Source organism: Chenopodium quinoa, unplaced genomic scaffold (assembly GCF_001683475.1).
Source record: "Chenopodium quinoa cultivar QQ74 unplaced genomic scaffold, ASM168347v1, whole genome shotgun sequence".
NCBI classification, from domain to species: Eukaryota; Viridiplantae; Streptophyta; class Magnoliopsida; order Caryophyllales; family Amaranthaceae; genus Chenopodium; species Chenopodium quinoa.
Window position 1 is genome coordinate 1862207 of NW_018743175.1, and position 25681 is coordinate 1887887.

At 35.7% G+C, this 25681-nt stretch overlaps 3 protein-coding genes across 3 annotated transcripts; 1 reads left to right on the top strand and 2 right to left on the bottom strand.

Moving 5' to 3' along the window:
* Positions 1-16103: 16103 nt before the first annotated feature.
* Positions 16104-19964, bottom strand: LOC110732389 (probable enoyl-CoA hydratase 2, mitochondrial). The gene is made up of 8 exons (XM_021912324.1): positions 19697-19964; positions 18150-18319; positions 17922-17996; positions 17525-17615; positions 17369-17420; positions 16984-17087; positions 16820-16896; positions 16104-16459 (listed from the first exon to the last, which is right to left on the bottom strand). The coding sequence occupies exons 1-8, from the start codon at positions 19860-19862 to the stop codon at positions 16283-16285; spliced, it is 912 nt and encodes a 303-aa protein (XP_021768016.1). The 5' UTR covers positions 19863-19964; the 3' UTR covers positions 16104-16282.
* A 93-nt stretch (positions 19965-20057) lies between these two features.
* Positions 20058-21768, top strand: LOC110732390 (RNA polymerase-associated protein RTF1-like). The gene is made up of 3 exons (XM_021912325.1): positions 20058-20185; positions 21075-21430; positions 21526-21768. The coding sequence occupies exons 1-3, from the start codon at positions 20117-20119 to the stop codon at positions 21539-21541; spliced, it is 441 nt and encodes a 146-aa protein (XP_021768017.1). The 5' UTR covers positions 20058-20116; the 3' UTR covers positions 21542-21768.
* A 91-nt stretch (positions 21769-21859) lies between these two features.
* On the bottom strand, positions 21860-23857 carry LOC110732388. Its single transcript, XM_021912323.1, has 2 exons — positions 22632-23857; positions 21860-22543 (listed from the first exon to the last, which is right to left on the bottom strand). The coding sequence occupies exons 1-2, from the start codon at positions 23827-23829 to the stop codon at positions 21921-21923; spliced, it is 1821 nt and encodes a 606-aa protein (XP_021768015.1). The 5' UTR covers positions 23830-23857; the 3' UTR covers positions 21860-21920.
* Positions 23858-25681: the final 1824 nt, after the last annotated feature.

Genomic DNA, 25681 nt, shown 5'->3' on the forward strand with positions numbered 1-25681 from the left:
CTCGGCCTTTCGCCCAGTGACACCTGTGGCAGGCCGTCGCCTGTTACAGTGCGACACCTGTCACAGGTAACACGTGACCAGTCACGTGCCACCTGTGAGGGGCAAATGATTAAGGGATTTTGCTCCCACCAATCGGAATGCGCCACGTGGGCCAATCAGGTCCTGCCAAGTGTCCCCTGGTTGGAACTGTCAGGGCTTGCCACGTGGCACACGCTTATTCGTCCACCTTGGACCTATTATGTCATGACACGTGGCATACTCCATGCCTAATGGAGAAACCGGCCACCCAGGCCAAACTTCCGAGGGAAGCCCAATCAGCCCTAGGTTAACCTAAACCTAGGATTGGCACGTTTCCCAAGGTTATAAATACCTCCCTTAATCCTCATTAAGGGGGATTACATGAATTACACGCTAAAAACTCACATTAAACACTCTCACCTAGAGAGACCCAATCACTTTAATTTCCGCATTAATTACTCCTTAATCAAGTACTAACTTGACCGTTGGAGGCGGAGCTCCCACCACCAGGAGTCTCCGTTGTTTTGCAGGTACAGGCGTCCGGTTCCAGTCTCGGAATTGTAACTCTCCCGCAGGACATCAGAAAACCCCGAAACACAAGGGGTCTTGTTAGCACCAAGGGGACATGCTAGCAAATATATTCTAACAGCACAAAGGGTTGTGCTACGTAGGCACAAGGAGTGGTGCCAAGGGAGAAAGCCTGACTTGTCTTACGACGGACTGTAAGCAAGTGGCGCACGGTGCGTGACTAGGGCAAAGTAGTCAACACGTGTCAAAATGCTGCTAATCTTTCATAAGCACTCACATAAGAGGAAGTTTTGGGTACATTGTCTAAAACATTGTGGAACCAACCAGGGGCAGAATCTACTCTCAATGGGTAGATAGGAAAAGGGAAGTAGAAGAGGTAGCATCAAAAACATTCCATAGTGCATCATCACAACTACAAATTACGGCAACTACTAGTACTAAAAGTTTGGAATGAAATTGATCCTGTACACTTATTTGTTGCATAAAGGCCTCTAAATCACAAAGAACTAGGAGAGAACATGGTGAAAAGGCTCAAGCTACTTAACCCTCGAAGCGTTTCAAGCATTGTCTACACTGCCCGGACTGATTAGACCCATTCATAAGCACTCACATTGATACTGACTCATATTATAATGTGTCACACTCATTAGCAATTGCAGCTGCTAATGGTGTCTACATGGCTACACCTACTTGATTATAATCCGAACCAATTTGAACTTGGGTAAATCCGCTCTATTAAGAAAATTTGACAGAATAACAAATAAAGAAAAGCTTATAACATGAAAATAAAAAGAGGAACAAAATTGAGAAATAGCAGGAAGACAAGCTCAAGTAGATATTATTGTACCAAACTACAATTTATTGATATAAGGTGAATATACAATAAAATTGCCTCTGATTGATTCATCTCAATCTACTACTTACTTACAAAATGAATTGGAATACTATGCCATTCCTAAACCTGAATTTACAAAGAAAGAAACGACATACTTCTGTAGTTCTGCTATAAAAAATGAAGAACATCAACATACAGTTGAGCAAAACCAGTCTGCAATCAGCGCTCAAAAAAAGACGTGCTCAACCACCCACACAAAAGCATAATACCAGAACAAATGATAATTCGACCCATTGAATTCCGGCACTACAAATGACTCATAAAAGGCGAAAATTAAAATGAAATTTCCTCTGATTTATTCATCTCAATCTACTACTTACAAACAAAATGAATTAGAACACTAATTTACAAAGAAACTACTTCTGCTATCAATAATGAAGAAACAAATCATCATCATCAATAACAAGAGCCCAACCAGTCTACAATTAGCGCCATATATACGCATTTGTCTCAATCTACTTACTTACAGAATGAATTTGAATGAATACTCTGCCAGATACACTAGACAATCCTAAACTTGAATCGGCAAAGAAAGAAATAAACAACATACTTTAATTCTGGTAACCAAATCATCATCAACATACAGTCGAGCACAACCAACCAGTCTGTAATCAACGCCCACCAAAGTAGCGTACAACCACTGGCACAAGCCGCACAACCACTGGCACAACCACTGGCTCAAGCCGCACAACCATTGGCACAACCACTGGCTCAACCTCTTGCACAACCACTGGCACAATCATTATCAGAACCAACCCCATAAGAATATAATACCAGAGTTCTAAACCATTACCCAGATAAAAGTGTAAACCAAGAAACACAAGGATATATGCCACTAACCACGAGGCCATGTTTCTCGGATTCATTGATTTTTCTTGCGAGGGGACCGAATCCCATACAGAGCCGTTTTTGACATTTTGGAGGCCCAAGGCAAAATGATAATTAAAAAAATTATTTATTTATATAATTGTTAAATAGTTATGTAATTTGTTAATACGTAAATAATTTTATATAATTTGTTAAATACTTTTTCCCTTTCTTTAATTCCACCATTTGGACATTTTCATTCACACTTCTCTTTTGATCTTCTTTTGTGATTTATCCGTTAGAAAAAATATAATGAAATATCATATTTTTATATTTACTTAAATAAATAAATAGTAATCATCAATAAATAATAACCACTCTATAATCCATAAGTATATATTTTAATAACTATATACTTAATGACACACTAAAAAAATACGTGTTGGTTCTTGTTGAGATAATGCACCATTCTTAGTAAAAGGAAAGTCTAATATAATAAAATAATAAAAAAAATAACCACAATAAGTCGAACTTTAGGTGATCGGTCAAATAAGTCATCAATTGACTTATACTATACTATGATTAACTCTCAATTAAATAAGAATTGACTTAATTAAAAACAAAATATAGCTTAATATTAATTTTAAATATAAAAAATTATTTTTAATTTTAACTATAGTAAATAATTTTTAAAAAAAATTGGGGTGTCGAGTTTGGTGTGAAGGGCTGGGGGGTCATAGGTTTGTGCCGACTAGGGTGGGTGGGAGTTGTGTGGTTCGATCGATCGGCTAGGTGGGAGTTCGCCACATAATTGTGGTTTGAGAGTAAGGGTTGGGGTTTAGGTGGGAGTTCGCCAAATAAGTGGGGTTCGAGAGTTAGAATCAGGGTTTGGGTGGGTGTTTGTTGGACTGGTTGGGACACAAGGGTGTAAAGTCAAAATGTATCTAATAAAAGGAACAGATGGAGTATTAGAGAAACTCCAATGGTAAGCTAATTAGCAAATTAGCTTTTTTGGCCACATAAGATTTTAAAGCTAATTTTTTTTGTAGGTAGTTTGTGTCCAGGTTACTAGCTTGTGGTGTTTGCTAGAGAGAAGATTAATCTGTCATGCATGTGTTAAAATATTGCAGTTTAGCCCGAGCAATTTGGAGTAAGTGCAATTATTCTATGGTTTTGTCTCACTCTCTTTATAGTATGAGTGACTGGTGGGAGCACTGTTGTGGTAATTTTGGAGAGGATATGGTGAGGTTAATTACCATGTGTTGGGCTATGTGGGGCGCAAGGAACAAATGGATGATTGGGGGTGAAAATCCGAATGTTAGCAAATTGTTGCCTATGCTTTGAAGATTAAAGGTGGGAAATTTAAATAACATGAGGAATGGAGGGGTGGAAAGAGTGTGTCTATGGGCAGGTCTCCTCCGACATCTGGTGTGGTTAAAATTATTGTTGATGCTGGTGTTTTGGGGGAGGTGGGGACGGGGCTGGGTGCAATTTGCAGGAATAATGAGAGGGTGGTGCTTTGGGGAGCTATGGTGTAGTGGAGTGAAAAATAACTAAGATTGCAGATGTGAAAGCGGTATTTTGGGGCATGAAGATTGGGAGACACAAGGTATGAGCTGCATTGGGATCGAGAGTGATAATCTGGTGGTGATTGAGGCAATGAGGAAGTGTTTGTATGGCTCCAGTTCCTTTCATCTGATTATAAAGGATATTCTAAATTTTTTTTCTTCTAATTTTACTAGTGATTCATGGTCCTTTTGTAAAGCGAGGGGGTAATAATGTAGCACACAAATTAACTTACTTTCAACCATGGGAGTTTGGCTAATGGGTGTGGAGTGATGTAATCCCTCCTCGCATTTTGGAAATTTCTTCGGTTGATCTAGATGGGTTTTTTTTCAAAAAAAAAAAAAACAAAGTATTAAAGTTTTCACTTCCAAAGTTATTCACAAATAATTTTCGATTTTACACAGATTACTAACCAACTCATACAATTAACTAACTCATACCACTACAAGAAAACAGCTGGATAAATTCCGTCGAAAACATAGGAAATTCCGTCGGAATAGGTCTGTCGCAGCACCCTTTGTCGGAAATTCGACCTTTTTCAGCAGAAATTCCGTCGGAAGAGGTGATTCCGACGGATCTAATTCTGTCGGCGTTATTTTTTACTTTAATTGAAATTCCGTCGTAATTTTCCGACGAAAATTTTCGTCGGAGGTTGATTGGAATTCCGTCGGAAAAGTCATTAAAAAAAATTAAAAAAAAAAAAAAACAGCCCCCCACCCCACCTTGGCCAGACCACCCCCACCTATTCCCACACCCAGCGCCACCCCCCTTCCCACCCACACCCACACCACCACCAGCCCACCCCACCCCCTGCCCCCCTGACTACCCCCCTACCCACCCACGCCACCACCAGCCCACCCCACCCTGCCCCCCTAATTACCCCCATAACTAGCCCACCACCACCGACACCACCCCAGACTACCACCCACACAGACCTCACCCACACCACCCACACCCTACAAAACAGCCCCACCTACCCCTATCCACTGCCCACAACCCACACCCATCTACCCCTAACCCAACTGCCACTCCGTAACCCGCCACCTTCACCCCACCACCACCACCACCCACAAAAAACGCAAAAAAAAAAAACCGAATAACCTAAAAAAAATCCAAACAAAAACAAATTTACCCAAATGAACGCAAAAAAAACAAGCGAATTAATCGTAAAATTAAACAACGAAAATCAACCACAAAAAATTGAAGGAATTAGATAAATATACAATCATCTCATAAAATTTATAACTTAATATTACAATTACTTAAAAATTAACCATAATCAGAAATTTAATTAAAAAAAAAACTAGATCTACAATTAAAACAAGATCTACAATACTTGATGTTGTCGTTGTTGTTGTTGTGCAATTGATGTTGTTGTCGGTGTTGTTGTGGCCGCCTGAGATTTGTTGCACGGTGGTTGTTGTACGGTGGTGGTTCGATCTACTCTTCTTTGTTGTTGTCGTTATTGGTTGTGGGTGATGGTGTTGGTGATGGCGTGGTGGTTGTCATGGTAGAAGAAATAGAGGAAAGAAGGAGAAGAAAGATGCGGGTAGAGAATAGAGGAAAGAAGGAAAAGAAAATAGAGGAAGAAGGAGAGGAAAGAGGGCTGACCAGGAGGAGAGAGAAAAAGAAGAAAGGAAAGAAAGAGGAGAGGAAAATGGCGGACAAGGAGGAGAGAGAAAGAGAAGAGAGGAAAGAAAGAGAAGAGAGGGAAGAAAGAAAAGGGGCGGCTCTCAAAAAAAGGGTTAGGGTTTGGATTTCTGTTTTGTAAAGGTTTTTTTTTAATTAAGATTCCGACGGAATATTAATCCGTCGGAATATTTGGGATTTCCGAGGGAATATTTTGGCGGAAATTTTCGACGGATTTTTTCCGTCGGAAGCCTATTGTTCGGAGGGAATTAATTTCCGTCGCAAGAATTCCGATGGATTTTCCGTCGTAACGTACCTTTTCCGACGGAATTTTCTGACAGACCCTAATTCCGTCGGAATGTTCAAATTTTCCGACAGAATTTAGGTCCGTCGGAACGTTTCCGTCGAAAAACGGCCTATTTCTAGTAGTGTACAATTCTACACTTGCTAGTCTGCAACTATATTTAAAATAAAAATGTAGGTAACACTGCCTATACAATTGCATAGTTCACACTTCACATGACACAATTAATTTGCCATAATGGCCACGACAAAAGATTCATCCTAACCACATTTTTTTTTTGAGGAAAACTCATCCTAACCACATTTACGACATGATAACTTGTAATTGACTTACGTTACCATACTTTCCTTTCGTTTGTTGTAAACTCAGTTTAATTAATGTAATTTCAGCCGTTTTATTTTATTTTATTTTTTTTTAAAAAAAACTTAAAAACAAATTATACAAGTTTTGGTGTGTGAAGATAATACTTGAGAAATGGAAGTGTAAAGATAAACTACTAATCTGTAATTTTTAAAACAGATTTACTCTAAACCCTTAAAAGGATTGTCCTGCCCCTTAATTGGACGATTGTATGAAGACTCAGCCAATTTATTTATTAGACGGATCTAACCCATTAATAATTGGGCGGGTCATGGGTCATGGCTTTTAATAGGATCCAAGGCCCCATTCAACCTTCTCCATTGAAGCGCAGTTGCCGTTCCCCGTTAATCTAGTTCTTGTATCCCCCATTGAAGCAGCTTCTGAGGTAAGTTGTTTGTATTTGTTATCATCATATCAAATATCCCTAAAATTATGAGATAATTGAATCAAATTTGGTTGCTAATGTATTGCACAACACTTTAATGTTAGGATTCAACTATGAAATCAGAGCTCTTTTCCCTGGGCCTAGGGCTGCCGCCCCTCCTGCCCTTCCTCAGGGACGGGCCTGTTCCCATACATTTTCCGGCGAGTAATCTTCCCTAAAAGTAGCATAATCAAGCAAACTCCCGATGCCGTGAACTGACACGACGGAGCTTTTGAAGAGATCAGGGTGAGATCGAGATTACAACTCCATTGACGGAGAAATTACTGGTGATGAGGAGGGTCTTCCTCGGGAGAAGAGTAGGGAGGCGGGCCCCATTGGGAAGTTGCCGGAGCTCGGAGAAAGTGAGCCTCCGGGGAACAATGTGGTACGAAAACAGAAGAGGGTCGACCGGAGAAGATGAGTTTCCACCGTTTTCTAGGACGAAGAGGGTGGCAGTGAGTGGGAACATCGATGGGTCTGCATGAGAAAGAAGGCTAGCCCAGTTGCTGAAATCACCGGCGCCAACGATCGAGTCTATGATAGCGTTGAATTGCTGCTGTTGCCGGGTTTCTTGGATGTGCGCCGGCGGTGAGAGCGGTGTTTCTTGGATTTGAGGCGGCGGTGTTGATGGTGGTGATGACGGTGAAGAGGTTGGAGCTATGTTGAAGGTGGTGAAATTGATATCAATGGCGGAGGTCGTTGTGGTGGTGATGGAGAAGGTGAGAAGGAGGAAAAGTAGAGAGAAAATGAGGCGGGAAGCCATTGAAGAAGAAGCTCTTCTTGACTTTCTTGAAGAAAAAGATTCTGGGCTTTTTGGAAATTTGTTATTCACAATATTCAGTTAGGGAGAAAATGATTTGGATTAGTTTTGGTTGACAAAATGAGACGGGTCATATATTTATAGCAATAATAAGCCTATAGGCCCGTAATTTAGAGAGATTGAAGTTTTTTTTTTTTTTTTTTTTTTTTTTTTTTTTTTTTTTTTTTTTTTTTTTAAATTGTAGTTGAAGTAGGAAATAGTAAAAAAAAAATAGCGTAAAATTATATCTTTGAAATTGATTTCAAAAATAAATAAAAAAATATCTTTGCAATTTTTTTTTGGGTTAAAATATCTTTGAAATTTGAACAGATATCATGATGTTTATCTTTTTACAAGAAAAGATTTTTAAAAAAAAATTCCAATGTATATCAATATTTATGCGTAATGCGTAATACGTAGTACAATTTAATTAGGACTACACATTACAACAATATAAATATATACTCTCAACACCATAAAAAATTAGACTTTCACAAAAGACATCGAATAGTTTTGAATTTTTTCTCCCTTTCTCATTCATTCGTTAATCAAGATGAGTTCACATGAGAAGAGATCAGCGAGTATGCCCTTTTTCTCTCTCCCTTTTCAACAATATTTTCTCGTGGCCATATGTAAATCTATATTGTTTCGGTTTCTCAATCACAAGGTATAAACATAAATCTCTTTTTATCTTGATATTTGTTTCAATAACGAATTACATTAAACAACACTATTATTATAACCATGAATCATACATTGTTTTGGTTGAGTCAAACAAACACCAGTACAATAATATTGTAAATATCAAATTACGAAGTATATACTAATATGACCCGATCTTATATTTTAATTGTTTTCTTAGTTGACACATTTTGATTTTTGCACTGTTTACAAATTATACTTTGCATAGCTTTTATGATTTATAGTTCCGGTGCAATATAGTTAGGTGAAATTAGAGCTGACAATCGTGTCGTGTTCATGTCGAAAATTAAACGAGTTAACCTCCAAACTAATTCGACCCATTCAATTTGCGTGTTGACCCATTTAAATAAGCGTAGTAGAAATCTTTGACATTAACCCGCTTTTTTGTGTTGTTTTGTCGTGTTATATGAAAAATTATTAATTACACTAACTCGATTTTTTCGTATCCGGTCTGTATTGTGTTGTCATGTCGTGTCAGTTTTTGCGAAATCTTGATAATTTTATTTATATGTATCTTCCATATTTTGTAGGGTTATTAATTCCTAATATGAATTTTGATATGGTCTTGCAGAAATCCATTCGAGCGACGATTGCTGTAGTTGCGACTATAGAATTAATCAAACGACATAGTGTTATAAACCGAACTGCTGTAAATAATAAAACAGAACAATGTTACCTGAATAAGACTGAGTCGCGGACTATGTCGCTCTCTTTAGAACATTCACGGTACTGCCTTTAATTTGTGCAAGCAGCTCGTACGACAACCGGATGCTCCCCAGGATAAAACAGTCTCTCGGAAAAGAAAATTATACCGATGGATTTGCACAGAACCACCGGACAACTAAACACCAAAATTAGGAATAATGCTCGAATAATTTCTGGAAAAAGATTTCTGAAAATATAAACTGTAAGTGGTTTTTTTTTTTTTTTTTTTTTCTGTAAAACGGTATTCTGAAAATTGGTGTTCTGTTTGTTGTTGTGTGTAAATCCGTGAAGGAAAAACCATCAATTTATAGAGGGTAGCAGAATGTACGTGGACGGTTTCAGCAAGCAATTAACGGACAGATCAAAGCAAATAATGGACGTAATTAAGGGCTAAAATCACGTTAATTAACCGTTACACAACAGTAAAAAAACGGGCAAAATTGAAAACGTAACGGTTAAAAAATTAATTAGTAAATCAGTTACAAAATCAAGGAATTAATTCTTGTTCAAAAAATTTAAACCCGTTAAAGAAATCCAATCCAATCCGGTTCGGCGCGCGTGTGTGTTAGATTGGTTTGGTAGGTAAGTCCTTCCTCTCCACAAAATGTGGGTAGCCCAAGGGCCACACCCCTTTAGATGACACCCACCTATATAAGCTAAGCAAAGCTTTCATTTTCCACCAATGTGGGACTTTTACCATTTTTACAAAATTCACACTTTAAAACAACTTTGTTCCAACACATAGTTATGGTGCTTGTGTGTTTTTTCTTGCTATGGTTCTTGGAGAAATAGGTGAGTATGCTTATTTTTTATTGTGAACTTACATTTTTTTTTTTGACATGTTTCTATGTAATATAATTTATATAATCAGTGATTCATTATGAAAATTATATAATAGATGTAGTACAATACAATTAGGGTTACACATTACAACAATTAATATTAATACGTATAGTAGTATATACTCTCTTTTTTTTTCTCCCTTTCTTATTCATTCGTTGATTAAGATGAGTTCGTATGCTGAAGAGAGATTAGCGAGTATACCCTTTTTCTCTCTCCTTTTAACGATATTTTCTTTATTTTTTTGTTGAATTTCTTCTTACTTTTTTGTGTTATTGTTGAAAACTTTTTTTTATTATCAGAAAGCGACACTAATGAAGAAGGTGACACCAATAAAGTGACCAAATCTAAATCTATATTGTTACGGGTTTTCTTTCTCCAGGTATAAACATAAATCCCTCTTTTATCTTGAATTTTATTTCAACAACGAATTACATTAAACAACAATATTACTATAGCCATAGTAAGTATCATACATTGTTTTGGTTGTGTCAAACAAACACTACCCATACAATAATATTGTAAATCCTATGTATACTAATATGACACGGTCTTATAATTCATTAGTTTTCTTAGTTGTCACACTTTGATTTTTGCACTACTCTTTATCTAGCTTTTATGATTAATAGCTCCAGTGAAATATAGTTAGGTGAAATTAGAGTTGGCAATCGTGTCGTGTTCGTGTCGAAAATTAATGAGTTAACCTCAAAACTAACCCGAGTTATTCAATGTGCGTGTTGACCCGTTTGATTAAGCATGTTAGAAATCCTTGACATTAACCCGCTTTTTTCTTGTCCGGTTTGTGTTGTTTTGTCTGAAAAATTATTAATGACACTAACCCGATTTTTTCGTATCCGATTCGTATTGTGTTCTTATGTCGTGTCCGCTTGTGTCAGCTTTAGGTGGAAAACTCTTGTTTTATAATTTTATGTATGTGTCTTTATGTAGGGTTATTGTTTCCTAGTATGAATTTTGATATGGTACGGTCTTGCAGATTGGGATTCTAGCGCTGATTACTGTAGAGGCTATAAAAATGATCCAACGACATGGTTATGGTGCTGATGCGTTTTTACTTTTATTCATCAGCAATCTCGGTGTTCTTGCTGTGGTTCTTGGACATATAGGTGAGTATGCTTATTTCTTATAGTGAACTTGACCTTTTTTTTGGACATGTTTCTATGCAATATAAATTATATAACCAGTGGTTGATTATAAATAATTTGATTGATTGCTTAATTCATGTTTCTATGCAATAATATAATAAATGGTTTATTATGAATAATGTGATGTTTTGAAGGTTCTAGTCAAAATCGAACACTTTACTTGAAGATATACTTGATCTTGACGTATATATCAATGTCCATTCGTTTTGTAACGACAAACGATAAACTATCGGAGGTAAGAGTAATTTCCAAGCTTTTCTTTTATTGATCAAATGTCGAGCCATAATTGTTAGACTTGTTTGATGTTAAATCTTAATTATAATGTGAACCTTACATATGATTTGATAAAAGAGGATATGAGAATTAATTACGGGGCTGTTTGGTTGAACTTCTTGGAATGAGTTGGAATGGATTTAGAATCCATTTCATGATTTTATTTGTTTGGTTGGGCTATTTAAGTATGATATCTCATATCTGAAGGATTTTTACTCCACCTCATTCCATTGGAATCTCATACCCACCTCTCCCCTAAGGATTCATAATCCATACTACCACTCAAGCATGAGAATCCATTCCATGGTTAAACCAAACAACTTTAGATTGGTATGGGATATAAAATCCATACCACCCAAGTATGAGAATTCATACCAATCCATTCCAGCTTAGTTTGTTCAGGTTTTTTATTATGAGGATGTACCATTATACAAAATTAATAAAGCGATCTTCGGTATCTATTTTACACTATCCTTGTTACTTGTTTATACCACTTATATTATTTATATAATACTGATTATCCTTATACTTGGTTTAATGATACAGAGACAGTGATGCCATTTTTGGCTACAATAATCACATTACCTCTGATTCGCAAATTGTCGTCTTCATCAATCTGCCACTACTACAAGAATGAATGAATGATACAACAGAGGTCGAATGATACAGAAATAAGAGACCAATTTTTGCTACATTAATCTCCGCACTACTTCTATTCTTCTAATTCGCAGCTTCTTCTGAATATTGCTCTTGTTATTCTATTGATACAAGTACATATTATACTCACTTGGTTTTCTTCCTAATCCTTATCCCAATAAGATACAATATTATTATTATTATTATTATTATTATTATTATTATTATTATTATTATTAGGTGTAAGTGTAACCATCCAACACACATCTTTTTTAGACAACCTAATAATCTAAGTATGTAAGTTAGTGTGTGGCAAGTTGACCACTGACCAGACGACTGGCTACTCCCTCTGTCCCTTTATTTTTACCCCATTTGACTTTTTACGATCTCCAAAACACGTGTTAAATCGTTTATATCTCCATTTATACAAGCGAGAAAATTATAAAAAGTTGATATTAATTAAATATACAAAGAGACGAACCAAACAAGATTCCACATAACTATATTACCTATTGTAGAATAACGAAAATTTATGCAAAATTTAACTCAAATTTTAGCAATGAAGCAAAAAAATAGGGACAGAGGGAGTACATGGTATTATCATATTGTTTATACTAGTAATTATTACTCCCATTTTGTCCTATTTTTCTATCCTAAAAACTCTCTGCGTTATTAATAAGTCAAAAACAAAAACCCTTTGAGAGAGAGAATATTAAAAAATGAAAATGGGTGGACCATTGATGGGTATTCATAGGAACATATTAAAATATTGTTACAAACGAAACACGGATGTTATTAGAGTAACTTATCAGACATCAGGATAACCAAATAGGCCCAAAAAAGAAAAAAAAAAAAAAAGAGGTTGATAATAGTGGATGAAATTAGGATAACGATAAATAATTACATGTATTATACGAGTATACTCTATTTGATTTAAATCTCTATAATGAAAGTCCGTGCGATACATGATTTGTTTGTATTTTTTTACAACTTATATTTATTTTCGTATTTTTGTGATAAAATTTGTTACTTTATTTATTCGTTGTACGTAGTATATCATATTATCATTTAATATTTTTATTTTATTTATTTTAAAATAAATTGTGAATATTCACTCATTCGTTATATATTTAGATGAAATTCCTAATATCAAAAGATAATATTTTATATTTAATTAATTTAAACTTTAAAATCTTATTCGCCAATTTTACTTATGGAATTTGAAGTATTTAATTCTAAAAGAAATTACAAATATCTTATTAAATTGGAATTAATGCTTATTTATAATAATAACAAATCATAAGATGAAATCAATTCATAATAAAGTTTATTATTAGATATGATAAATTTTGTTAAAGTAAAACTTAATCATTAAAATGAATAAATGATAAATGGTGAACATTTTTTTTTAAATTTTAGAGAGCCACCTAGAATTTTAATTTTTTTAAAATTATTAGATCGCCAAGTAGGTGTAGTATTTTTAGAGCGTTACATATAGAGTTATGCCAAGTAGGATTATTATTTTAAAGCGCCAAGTAAGATTAAAATTAAAAATTTAAATTTACTATAAAAATAAAATAAATCTTTATTAAATTGGAAATTTTATCTAAGAAAAAGGAAACAATTTATTTTATTTCATATACATATATAAAAAAATATTATTTAACTTAAAAAAACAAAAAATAAAAATAATTCACGTTCAATTGATATTTAAAAAAAATGGATTAGATGAAAAAAATAATGAAAATATGACAAGTGATTAGGATAAAATATTTTATAAAAATGTACTTAAAAAAAATGAAATCAAGTTCAATTAAAAAAAATATCAGTTTTTTTTTTTAAAAAAAAGTTTTAAAATAGATACAAAAAATAAGAAAAAAAACACTGAAATTAAAAATATATCCTTTCTCTTTTTCTTTGGGAAAAAACTCTCCTTTATATAATTGAACGTGATTTTATTTTTTTATTAGTATATTTTTATAAAATATATTATTATAATCACTTGTCATATTTTCATTATTTTTTTTATCTAATCTAATTTTTTTAAAATATCAATTGAACGTGAATTTTTTTTTTAGTTTAATAGTATTTTTTTATATATACAAAATAAAATAAATTCTTTCTTTTCTTTGTTAAAATTTCCAATCTAAAAAGATAGTATTTTTTATTTTTATAATAAATTTTATTTTAATCTTACGCGGCGCTTTACAAAAACAATCCTACGTGGCATAATCCTATAGGCAATGCTCTAAACATACTAATCCTACATGGTGCTCTAATAATTTGTTAAAAATTAAAATCCTATGTGGCTCTCTAAAAACTCATGTATATATATATACACACACACACACATACACACACACACACACACACACACACACACACACACACACACACATATATATATATATATATATATATATATATATACTAGTTTTGTGCCCGGGCGATGCCTAGATTGTTTAATATGGGCGTATAATCCTTTTTGATAATGCAAGATGTTTTGACATATGATATCATATACGAAGTAATAGTGTACTTTTTGTAGTATTGAAATTATTGTTATTGAACTTAAATTTTTAACTGAACTTAAAGTATTTTTACCAAACCGAAATTATTTTTACTGATTAAAACTTATTTTTTCTGATCCTCTATTATATTTTTAACTATATTAAATATAATATAAATAATGGATCTTATTTTAAAGAACTTTTTAAAACTAATTTTATGATGGAAATGGAACCGAAATATAGGATATTTATAAAAAAAATATTAGAAGTATATCGACAATAAAACTCTATATGACAATTTTATATTAAAAAAATCTATCCAAAATTCGCTTATTTAGCATCATATGTGTTACAATAATACCTATTTGTCACCTACGCGGCGCGACACTTGGCGAAAAACTGGAATGCCAAGTGTCGCTGTCTCGGATCGTGGCCTGGCCTGCGAGACCGACTTTATTTATTAGTGATATGATATGATATTAAATTCGTGTTATAATTTTAAGTATTATTTTTCGTGATTTTTCTTATATCTTATAATTTAATGCACGGCCTTATGATATCTTATAATGCACGTGATCTTACCATTGTTGATAAATACAACATATTAAAAAAATTACTTGTATAAGATACCATGTGATATCAAATACATGTGATTTGACAGGGTTATCAAACTCTAGATAATTTTTCCTATATAAAATACATGATCAAGTGCACACATACATTATAGTTTTGTATAAATGGAATTAATAAATTTATCTTTTCCTATATTTTTTCCACTTGATTTTGTTTTCATTAATTTATAAGATAAATTTATTTCCAAAAAAAACTATAATGATAATTTTATTCGTGCTTTTTAATGTACGTGGTGTGGTATTTAATCTACGTGGCATTAAAATTTTAGATATCAAATCTAATTCGTTACTTTTACCTAGGTGGCGATATAATTTTTTAATTCAAAAAAAAATATATAGTGATAATTCTTATTTTAAAATAAATTGTGAGTTTATATTTTGATGAAATTCATAATCTTAAAAGATAATCTTTTATATTTTATTAAATTAAACTTTAAAATCTCATTCGCTAGTTTTGCTTATGTGGTATTTGAATTATTTATTTTTAAAAGAAATTATAAATCTCTCATGTGATTGACTATAATTAAAATTTATAATCCTACATGGCGCGTTATCTTGCTCTCTAAAAACTCGGGAAAAAAACTCCCCTATAAACATTTTGGTTTGAATGTTAAATACGGTTATATAATCACTTTTGATAATGCAGGATATATATTTAGACATGCGATATCACCCTTAAATTATTTTTATTAAACTGAAAGTATGTTTACCAAATAAAACTTATTTTTACTAATTCTCTATTATTTTAAATATATTATAAATGGATATTATTTTAAATAATTTTTTAAAACGAATTTTATGATGGAAATAGAACCGAGTTATTAGATTTTTATTAAAAGTTATAATTAATTTTGTATATATGAAATATTAAATGTATACCGGCAATAAAATCTATACAACAATTTTATTTTAAAAAATCTATCCAAAATTCGCTTACTTAGCATCATGTGTCACAATAATACCTAGTTTTCGCCTACGTGGCTCGACACTTGGCGAAAAACTAAAATGCCAAGAAGTCTCGCTGTCTTGTAGCTTGGCTGCGAGACCCACTTTATTTATTAGTGATATATATATATATATATATATATATATATATATATATATATATATATATATATATATATATATATATATATATATTAGATTAATTCATGCTCTTTATCAAAAGAGATTATATGTATTTTTTAGAGTACTCATATGTGATAAAATTAAACCTTTAAACCCAAAAATTTATCTTAAAATATTATCAACCCGGGCCCTACACAGAAATGTTGCAACAATGGAGGGTAGCTTTTCAAGCAATTTTGAAGAATTGAAGAGAACCTACACGCATCTATAGAATTATTTAGTTATTTACAGTAGTGTACATTGGAAATTTGGAAGTAAATAGGGCAAGGGCATGTACAAATATGCTTCATCTTCGGAAGACACCAGAACATCGGAACAGAGTTAAAAATTACAACAGAAGCGGCTCACTGAATTTACCAATAATCATTCGCCTGTGTATCTTGGCTTTCGCTTCTCAGCAAATGCTGCTAAGCCTTCTAATCGATCTTTGGTATTTAAAACTTTCTGATAACACTCTTCTTCCAATCTTAAAGCTGATGTCATATCCATATCAAGTCCTTCATTAATAGCTCGTTTTGCCATTCTCACAGCCACTGGACCCTGTCAATAGAGAATGAATGATGAACACCAAAAGTTAGAGGGAACATCATTTATGGGGCTTAATGAAACGTACGAATCAACTCTCATCTACATTCAAAACCTGGGAAGCAACAAATAAAACAACTTAACACTCCAAAGATCTCAAGTAGTATGAATCAAACATGTTATAAACTAAAGAGAAGCAACCAGTTATAGTTATATCCTTGGAGAGGATAAAAATAAGCATGATGATTCAAGACAGTGCCCAATCAAGGCAGAAGAAATCAAGTCATTTACTATAATCATGTCATGATTTACCACAATGTCTCATCAAAAGCAGAAGAAAGCAAAGAACAAATTTTTAAGGCATATATAAAGAACCTTCTGATTTATCTCCCGTGCAATTTCAAGACCCTTGGAATAAGCTGAACCAGGAGACACACAGTAATTCACGAGACCTGCATCACAACCCACTTTAAATGCTAAGATAAATCAACTGATATTATTCTATCAGACAGACAGGAGTTTAGTTAAAGTCAACATACCCATAGATAATGCCTCTGTACCAGAAATTTTACGGCCAGTAAATATAAGTTCCTTAGCTGCAGATTTTCCTACCAATCTAGCAAGCCGCTGAGTGCCACCTGCTCTGTGGGACAACCAGTTGAGGAATCAGCAACTGAAATCTTATCTTCTGTGAGCACCATGTAATGCTAATATCTAGACCTGAAGTGTCCAACTATAACATACTGTGGTATTCAACTTCTAACTCCACTATATTCATAGCCCTAGATGACAAGTAAATATCAACACGTATCCAGCACAGTTGGAAAAACAGCAAACAAATATGTAACAAGCTGCCGTAGCATCTATTGTATTTGAAAAACAGCGCAGCTGAAGGTTTCATTTTAAAGTGAAAGCTGCACATACCCAGGAATTATAGCAAGTCCAGTCTCTGGCAAGCCCATTACAGAATCTTCACCTAGCCAAACAAGTACAAACATCAATATGAAGGCTTTACAGCATCATAAGGGTTGATTCTTTTTAAACTTTTAATCACCAAAACTAGGAAGCTCACTTATTTACCACATATTCGAAGATCACACGACAAGGCCATTTCCAGTCCTCCTCCTAGAGCTGCTCCTTCCATGACAGCAATAGTGGGAATATTAAGTGCCTGAGAATGTTTAGCAATTGTCACTCCTGATTACATGATGGAATATTAATAACCAAAAGCACAGATTCTCCAAAGGATAGATTTTGATTAACACACAACTTTTAGTAAGAAGTACTGCCCAGTGCTGTTCTTGAAATGTCATATTGTCAAACAAAGAATTTGCCTTTTTCCCAGCACAAGAAGAGTCAAGTTAAAATGCAAGGAGAAATTGCAAATAGCTGCACAAATTCCTGATTAACACAATTCTCCTTGCACAAGTAATAGCACATGCCATATGCCAATAGTGAATATTGATAAAGTACAAACCTCCAACAGTGAAAATGTAGATCGAAGAGTATTTACAAAGGTTTGGACCTCAATTGGTGACATTGCTCTTCGTTCCTGCATACACATATAGAAGAACAAATCTAAGCTCAAGATAGCACCAAATGAATGTGGTGATAGAGAGGCACAGAGGCACTTAAGAAAAAAAGACCGTCATCTGGTTGTGGGATTGATGGAAGAGCATAACAACCAACATAATGTCAAGCATACCTTTAAATCAGCACCAGCACAAAAGACTTTTGGAACTGAACTGCAAATCATCATGACTTTGGAAGAGAAGTCTCTGTTTATAGTTTCGAGACTATGTTCTAAGCCAGTAAGCATATCCTTCCCAATGGCATTTTTTGATCCTGGTCTATCTAAGGTAAGCTCAACAATCCCTGAAAAACAAAGCAATCAAGCTATAATAAAAACAATAGAATTCACAAAATAATCTCCAGAGGTTTTGTTTTCCTGATAAAAAAGCAAACACAACTTTCTGTTATCATCATTGCTGTTGTTAGTCTTGTTACTACTATTATCGTCAAATAAAAATATTTGGAAATTAGCAAATTTCTACTTTCCCATATTTTTATCTCACTTGTTAAAAATAAATTATCTGAAAGTCCTTTGAAATAGTCTCTAACAGTGTTACATAATTTGCTAACTCCATGCAAATTGCGATAAGTGAAATGTGGTTAACTTTGGGCTATTTTTAACCCACTTTGGCGAATTATGAATTCAAATGGCAAATTAGATTGTGAATTAGGTAACACAGTTCTCTAAATATTCTTAGACTACATAAGAGGAATGATTTGGGACTTTGGGTACATTGTCTTAAACTTTGTGAAACCAACTAGGGGCAGAATATACTCTCAACGGGAAGATAGGAAAAGGGAAGTAGTAGAGGCAGCATCAAAAACATTCCACAGTGCATTCTCAACAACAAATTACGGCAACTACTATAAGTTCGGAATCAAATTGATCCGGTACACTTTTTTGTTGCAAAAAGGCCTCTGAATCACGAAGGAGAGGACATGGTGAAAAAGGCTCAAGCCGCTCAACCCTCAAAGCGTTTAAGTCATTGCCTACACTACCCGTTTGATTAGATCCATTCATCAGCACTCACATTGATACTGACTCATATTCCAATGTGTCAGTAGTGCAATGGTGAAAAATGGAGACAATCACTTGCAGCTGCTAATGGTGCCTACATTTCTTTGTACTCGGACAATCTTGTTCACAATAAAGGAGCAGAAGGGTGACGAGCTAGATGCTAGAAAACCTGGTTCAACCATTTGGATGCATTACTTAATTTAGTTTCTCAGTACAAATTCAAATCTTATTTCTTGTTTTCAACTCATATTATAGTTGTAAGCTATTTCGACCTTAAAACTCGAAACAAGACGATAAAATCCATGGAAAACAGTTCTATCAATAACAACTCGAAATATCAAAAAATTTACAACTAATCCAGCAAACAGTTACCAATAACAGCTAATGCAGTATCTGAAGGCCTAAGAAAAACCCAGTTAACTCAGTCTGATAACTCCTCAGTAGCAGATAGTACAATATAAACCAGAACAAAACAGCACAAAATTATGAATTACAAAACTTGTTAATACACATGCAGTCAACAAAAAAACAAGAAATTTAATTTTCCTCTCAATCAATAAACATGGAAATTTATGTCGTTGTCACACAATTACTGGTAATTAGGGTTGCAATTAAAAAATTAAATTAGGGTTTCTTTCTGAAGTTAAGGATGATAAAATTACCGGAATCGGAATCGGAGAGTCGTCGGAGCTTGACAGAATCAGAGACGGAGTCAAGTAAGAGACAACGGAAGCTCAGAAACTGCCATTGACGACATAAAATTGAGGGTTTCGAAATTCGACGACATTGTTGATTAATTGATCTTGCGAATGTTGGAAGAGCAACCATTTTTGTTTTGATTGAAATTTGAGGGTAAAATGATATCTAGCAACGAATTCTACAAGTCAATGTAAAGGACGGAATGAGTAGTTCGGAAGATGTTCCTTGGAATAACAACTCAATTGCTAAACATCGCCCGCGAATCTCCACATAAAGCCCACAAAATTAGAGTGAATTGTCACTTTTGCCCTCAAAGTAAAAAACACAATTTCTTCTCTCAATTCTCTACTTCCACTTTCTCTCTCTAAAAAACTTTCCGAGCGATGTCGAGGCGGCCCGGCAAGGAAGTGGCGGCACAGGCGGCGGGTGGACAGCGGTTTTCCGGCGAGAAGGTATTTTTTATTAATTTTGTGTTTAAAAATTAAAAAAAAAAAGGTCGGAGGCGGTGGTGGCGCCTAGGCCAGACGCCACCACCACGGCGGCGGCGTCTAGCCCAGACGCCACTACCACGGCAGCGGCGCCTAGGCCAGACGCCGTGACGGTGGCGGTGGCGTCTGGCCCAGGCGCCAGAACCACGGCACCGGCGTCTGGCCTAGGCGCCGCCGCCGTGGTAGTGGCGTCTGGGCTAGACGCCGCCGCCACCGTCACGGCGTCTGGCCTAGGCGCCGCCGCCTTTTTATTTTTTTTTTTAATTTTTTTTTGGTTTTAAATTTGAAATTTAATTTTCGAAAATAATTATTTTTTTTTTGATTTTTTTTTAAATTTGTTTTTCTTTTTTTTAATTTTAAATTTTATGTTTCTGATTTTTTTTTTTATTTTGTTTTAAATTTTGTTGGTTTTTTTTAAAAAAAATTTATGTTCCTCTTTTTTTTTTTTTAATTTTTAATTTTATGTTCTTGTTTATTGTTCTTGTTTTTTTTTTTTTTGAATTAGTTTTTTTACTTAAAAAAAATTTTATGTTCCCTTTTTTTTGTTATAAATTTTTTTTAAAATTTTGATGTTCTTCTTTTTTTAAGTTTTTATAATTTTATATTTTTCACTTTGTTTTTTCCAATTTGTTTTTTTTGGGTAATTTTTTTTTTGCTTTGTTTTTTCCAATTTTTTATTTATTTATTTATTAGGTTATTAATTTTTTTATTTTTAGGTTGTTAATATTTTGTAATGTTTTTAATTTATTTTCCATCATATGTATATTGTTTTATTTATTTATTTTAATTACTTTTTTTATGTTTATATTACATGTTTATATTGCATATTACATGTTTTGTTATTTTGTGTTAGGCATCGTATTTTCGTTCTGGGGCTGGGAAGAGTATGGACATTATGAGAAGTACGATGAACTCAATGGAGAGCTCGGGGCCCAGACACGTTAGATCCCGTGGTATTTCGGCCTCGGCTCGTAGAGAACGGGTGCACTATTCTGAGGATGATGAAGATGATGATGGTGATGAGGAGGAGGAGGAGGAGGATGCAGATGAGGATGTGGACGATCAGAGTGGACCATATGATGATTACGGTCCATTCAGTCAGAGGCTTGATGATGTGTATGAGACGCGTAGGGTAGACGTGCGTAAGGGTAGAGATGGTAGATTTGTTAGTAGATCTGGCACATCATCTGCGTCACTGCCGTGGATGCGGTACGTCTCATAAAACATTTGTAGTTGTGTTTTTTTTCATATAATACGTCTCATAATACGTCGTTATTGAATTTTATGTGTTTTGTTATGTGTAGTGGATGGGAAAGATGACGCAGTTGGGACACAGACTTTTTGAGGAGAGGGACAACATGACGACTGCAACAGGCAGAGCTGTTATTGATGAACTGGAACGGGCCCTTGAGCAGTGGCAGTGGGCGTCACAGAGAGATTATTGATATGTCGGCAGTGCATTTATAAAACATTTTCCTAGTTGTTTGTAAAAGTTAACATTATCTGTTCTTATAATTATTATTTTAAGTTCTTAGAATTTGACATTATATTTTTAGTTTTTATAACTTTTATTTTAAGTTGTAATTAGTGGGCATACGAAAACTAAATACAGGTTCACATTTAAATGGGAAAACTAAATACGAAAATTAGAATCCGAAAATTAAATAAATGGGAAAAACATAGCAATAGCAATATTAGGTCACATAGAAAAGGCAACTAGATTGTTCCACTGCTGCACCCGGTCATGATATAACGCATCCCAGCCCTCTACGCTTGCTGTACGAATGGTGTACCACGTTGGTATAATCGGTGGGACCGGAAAATCGGGTGACAGGTCCAGTCGGATGAAATGTCTGTATGACGGCCCCAGAAATCCAATAGCAACCTCTCTTACCGGTCTGGTGACGGTCTCACGCGAACACCAAGGCAGAACCGTGGTACACGGATAGTAAGCTCGACCATGCAAACCAAGGCCGAAATGCATCACTGCACACTTGTAGATGTTTGCAACGGCGAAGAGATCAAGGGGCGCGTCGAACCAATGATTTTGACCGCAACGTCCTCCTCCCCACCGGATACGCTGCAGAGACCTATCCAAGTCCTGTCCGTACACGTGGCGATAAACAGCTCGGTTTGAGGCGATTTCACTGTACATCAACTGACGCACTAAACCGTAGTTGTCTTCACCCATCTGAAACACATCAGCCACAACCCGAAATCCACAGTTACCATCTGCAACCACATCATTCCACCCGTCCAGGAACGGCATCATGATGTTAGGGATCCTGTCTTTATATGGAAAATGTTCAATGTCCATTCTGCCTGTTGCACACATCAAAAAACACAATTAACAAGTTAGCAGAAAACTAAACAAACACTCTAAAAAGTAAATTAAACTAAAGTACCGTACCGGTGCCGGGCATATTCACCGACGAAGATGTTTGACTACCACTTGATGACGATGTACGACCACGGCCACGACCACGACCACGACCACGAATGTACTCAAACGCACTCCTTTCCCGCCGTGGTTGTCGGCCCCGTGGTCGCTCGACCCCCTCAGGTTCCTCATGATCCAAGCACGACGAGTTGAACATGTCATGAAGTACGTGGGTAGCACTACGAATGACTGAAGGGTGGCTGGAGGACACTTGGTCAAACATCGAACGAAACTGCTCCAACTCCTCCTGTTCACGGTTGACTGTCTGTGGAACAGCATGCTCTCCGATAACGAGCGTCCGCCAGAATGTATGAACCTGATCAACATGTAACGACGCCCTATCTTGCGTAATTACGCGGTGAATGGTGCATGCACAAGGTAGTCCATGAGTCACCGATATAGCACATCCGCACCGAATAGCCACTTCATCACCCAACTCCCTCATCCTGGTGTGCTCGCTCAGAATCAACCCCAAGCAGTAGTGTGACACACGACCATGGAGAATCTTAAATATGAAATGGCTATACATCGTGCCATGTCGCCGTCTGGAGTCCTCGAGAGAGTTCTTGATGCCGTTCCTCTGAGTATCAATAGCCTTGTTTATTCTCTCGAACAGTGTATCCAGAGCAGAGGTGGAAGAATCAATCCAGTCCTTCAGAGCTCTATGAGCGCTCTCAACTCTACATGTAGTAGTGTTTCCAAAATGAAGAACTTGGTTTGTCCAATATTTGACAAACTTTTCCCTCTGAGGCACCCACTGCTGCATCACATAGTCTACGATTGCCGGGCACCATTGGTATGCATCCTTGAAGTTATCCAAGGCTCGGTCGTACTCTGCCTCCGTGGTAGCTTGCAGGATCTTCCGCCACTTACCATTTACCAATCTCTCTGCTGAATCTAAGTTCTTGTTGAAAAGGTTGTAGGCTTTGACTTTCACGCATTTGTTGATGTGCCATGTGCACAGTAAATGGCTCGACTCCGGAAACAGCTCCGCTATAGGGGCAAAGAGACCTCCCTCACAATCGCTGACGATGGCCGATGGCTGAACACTTGGGCCGATGTAATTTCTCAACTTCTCCAACACCCAACGGTAACTCGCAACCGTCTCATCCTTCATAACTGCATAACCAATCAAAAAGTTCTGGTTCGTTGGAGTCATCCCAACCATCTCAACCAGTGGAAACTTATACTTGTTTGTCTTGTACGTTGAATCGATCAGAATCACAGATGGCCAAGACGAAATCATATCAGCACAATCAGGATGCACAAGGAACAAATGAGTCACCTCCGATGTGTCTTCATCAGATTCAAACCAGTACAGGTAACCACGTGCTTGTGCCTGGTGTAGAAGCTGCTGTATAGGGTTCCTTCCCTCTGACCGTTCAAACCTCAATTTATGTCTGACGTTGTAGATGTGTCTTCGGTTTGGCTGGTCTTCAGGAAATTTCTCCAACACAGATGCTAATATTTTAGCAGGCTTCACTTGAGCATCACTCATTTCTTTTACAATTAGTTTCGCAGCAGGACTTAGGCCACTTAACTGTCGATGACCCACTTCATATGCGATCATCTCATGGTTGTGATACCCCCATTTACCGTAACTCTTCACTTCCCAACCGTCACCCCTTTGCTGTTGTCGAACCTTTACTCTGAACTGACACCCACAACCTTTCCGCTTTGTATCAAACCGAATCGCTTGACTAAAATCTCGTTCCTCCCTTTTGCGATAACGGTCGCATCTCAAAATGCGATCCATTCTACCATCCCGTTGAGATTTATGAGTTGCTACTACTAAACAAAAACCTGATCTAATTGCAACCTGTTTCGCCCAATCAACCGCTTGTTGAGCATCTTCGAACAGACCATCGTGTACAAAAATCCCACTATAATCATTTCCGTCTCCACCATAATCCTGCAACAATAACATATAAATATAATCACATAAGAGTAGATTAAATTAATACATTTGACACAACATTAGCACAAAAGCAAAAACAATAATAAATTATAAACAACAAACAAAGAAATAAACAAAAAGTATTCAAAAAAAAAAAAAAAAACAAAACACAAAAATAAAAAACATAAACAAAACTTTAGATTAAATAAATAAAAATAAACCAAAAAAATAAAAACAAAAAAAAAACATAAAACGAAAAAAATTGTAAAAAAAAAAATAAAAAATAAATAAATTAAAAACAAAAACAAATTAAAACAATTAAAAACAAAACAAAAAAAAAACCAAAAAAAAAAGAAAAAAATTGTAACACAAAAAAAAAAAATAAACAAATTTTAAATTAAATTAAAAAAAAAAAAAAAAAAAAATAGTGGTGGCGCCTAGCCAGGACGCCGCCACCGTGGCGGTGGCGTCTAGCCAGGACGCCGCCACCGTGGCGGTGGCGCCTGGCCAGGACGCCGCCACCGTGGCGGCGGCGTCTTGGCCAGACGCCACGGCCACGGTGGCGGCGTCCTGGCCAGGCGCCAGAGCCACGGTGGCGGCGTCCTGGCTAGGCGCCACCACTACGGTCACGGCGTCCCGGCAGGACGCCAGCCGCCAATTCGTGGTTTTAGATGGCTTCGTACCTCCTTTTCCGGCGTCAACGGCGTCTCTCCGGTGCATCTACCCGACGTTGAGGGCTCTTCGGTTTCACTCGGCGATCCAGTCCTGCTCCACATTTTTTATGAGTGAAAAATTTTATTTTCGGTAAAAATTAAAACAAGGGCAATAATGTCAACATTTTTAAAAAATGTGGGCTTTATGTAGAAAAACGCGGGCGATGTTTAACAAATCCCAACAACAAAGCTTCATTGACTACAAGAAACCAAAGGGGATACGTAAAACTAGCTACGGAGTACTACCTTCATTTTTCAAGTTTTACCTGCGATTCAATTGTAAATGTAATTAATTAATTATACTACTCCGTGCTAAAAAGTATTTGGTCTAGTGATGAGAATTGGTACAATTTGTTAGTGATGATTCTCTTACCCTTCGCCTTAAACCGAAAGGCTATTGCTCAAAGACA

Coding starts and splice junctions, on each gene's coding strand:
- LOC110732389 (XM_021912324.1), bottom strand. CDS start 19,862: ATGGTTGCTCTTCCAACATTCGCAAGATCAATTAATCAACAATGTCGT. Junction 16,897..16,983: donor TACAGAGGCATTATCTATGG/GTATGTTGACTT, acceptor GTTGTGATGCAG/GTCTCGTGAATTACTGTGTG. Junction 16,460..16,819: donor CACGGGAGATAAATCAGAAG/GTTCTTTATATA, acceptor CTCTATTGACAG/GGTCCAGTGGCTGTGAGAAT.
- LOC110732390 (XM_021912325.1), top strand. CDS start 20,117: ATGTCGAGGCGGCCCGGCAAGGAAGTGGCGGCACAGGCGGCGGGTGGA. Junction 20,186..21,074: donor AGCGGTTTTCCGGCGAGAAG/GTATTTTTTATT, acceptor ATTTTGTGTTAG/GCATCGTATTTTCGTTCTGG.
- LOC110732388 (XM_021912323.1), bottom strand. CDS start 23,829: ATGGTTGGGATGACTCCAACGAACCAGAACTTTTTGATTGGTTATGCA. Junction 22,544..22,631: donor GGTGAATATGCCCGGCACCG/GTACGGTACTTT, acceptor TGTGTGCAACAG/GCAGAATGGACATTGAACAT.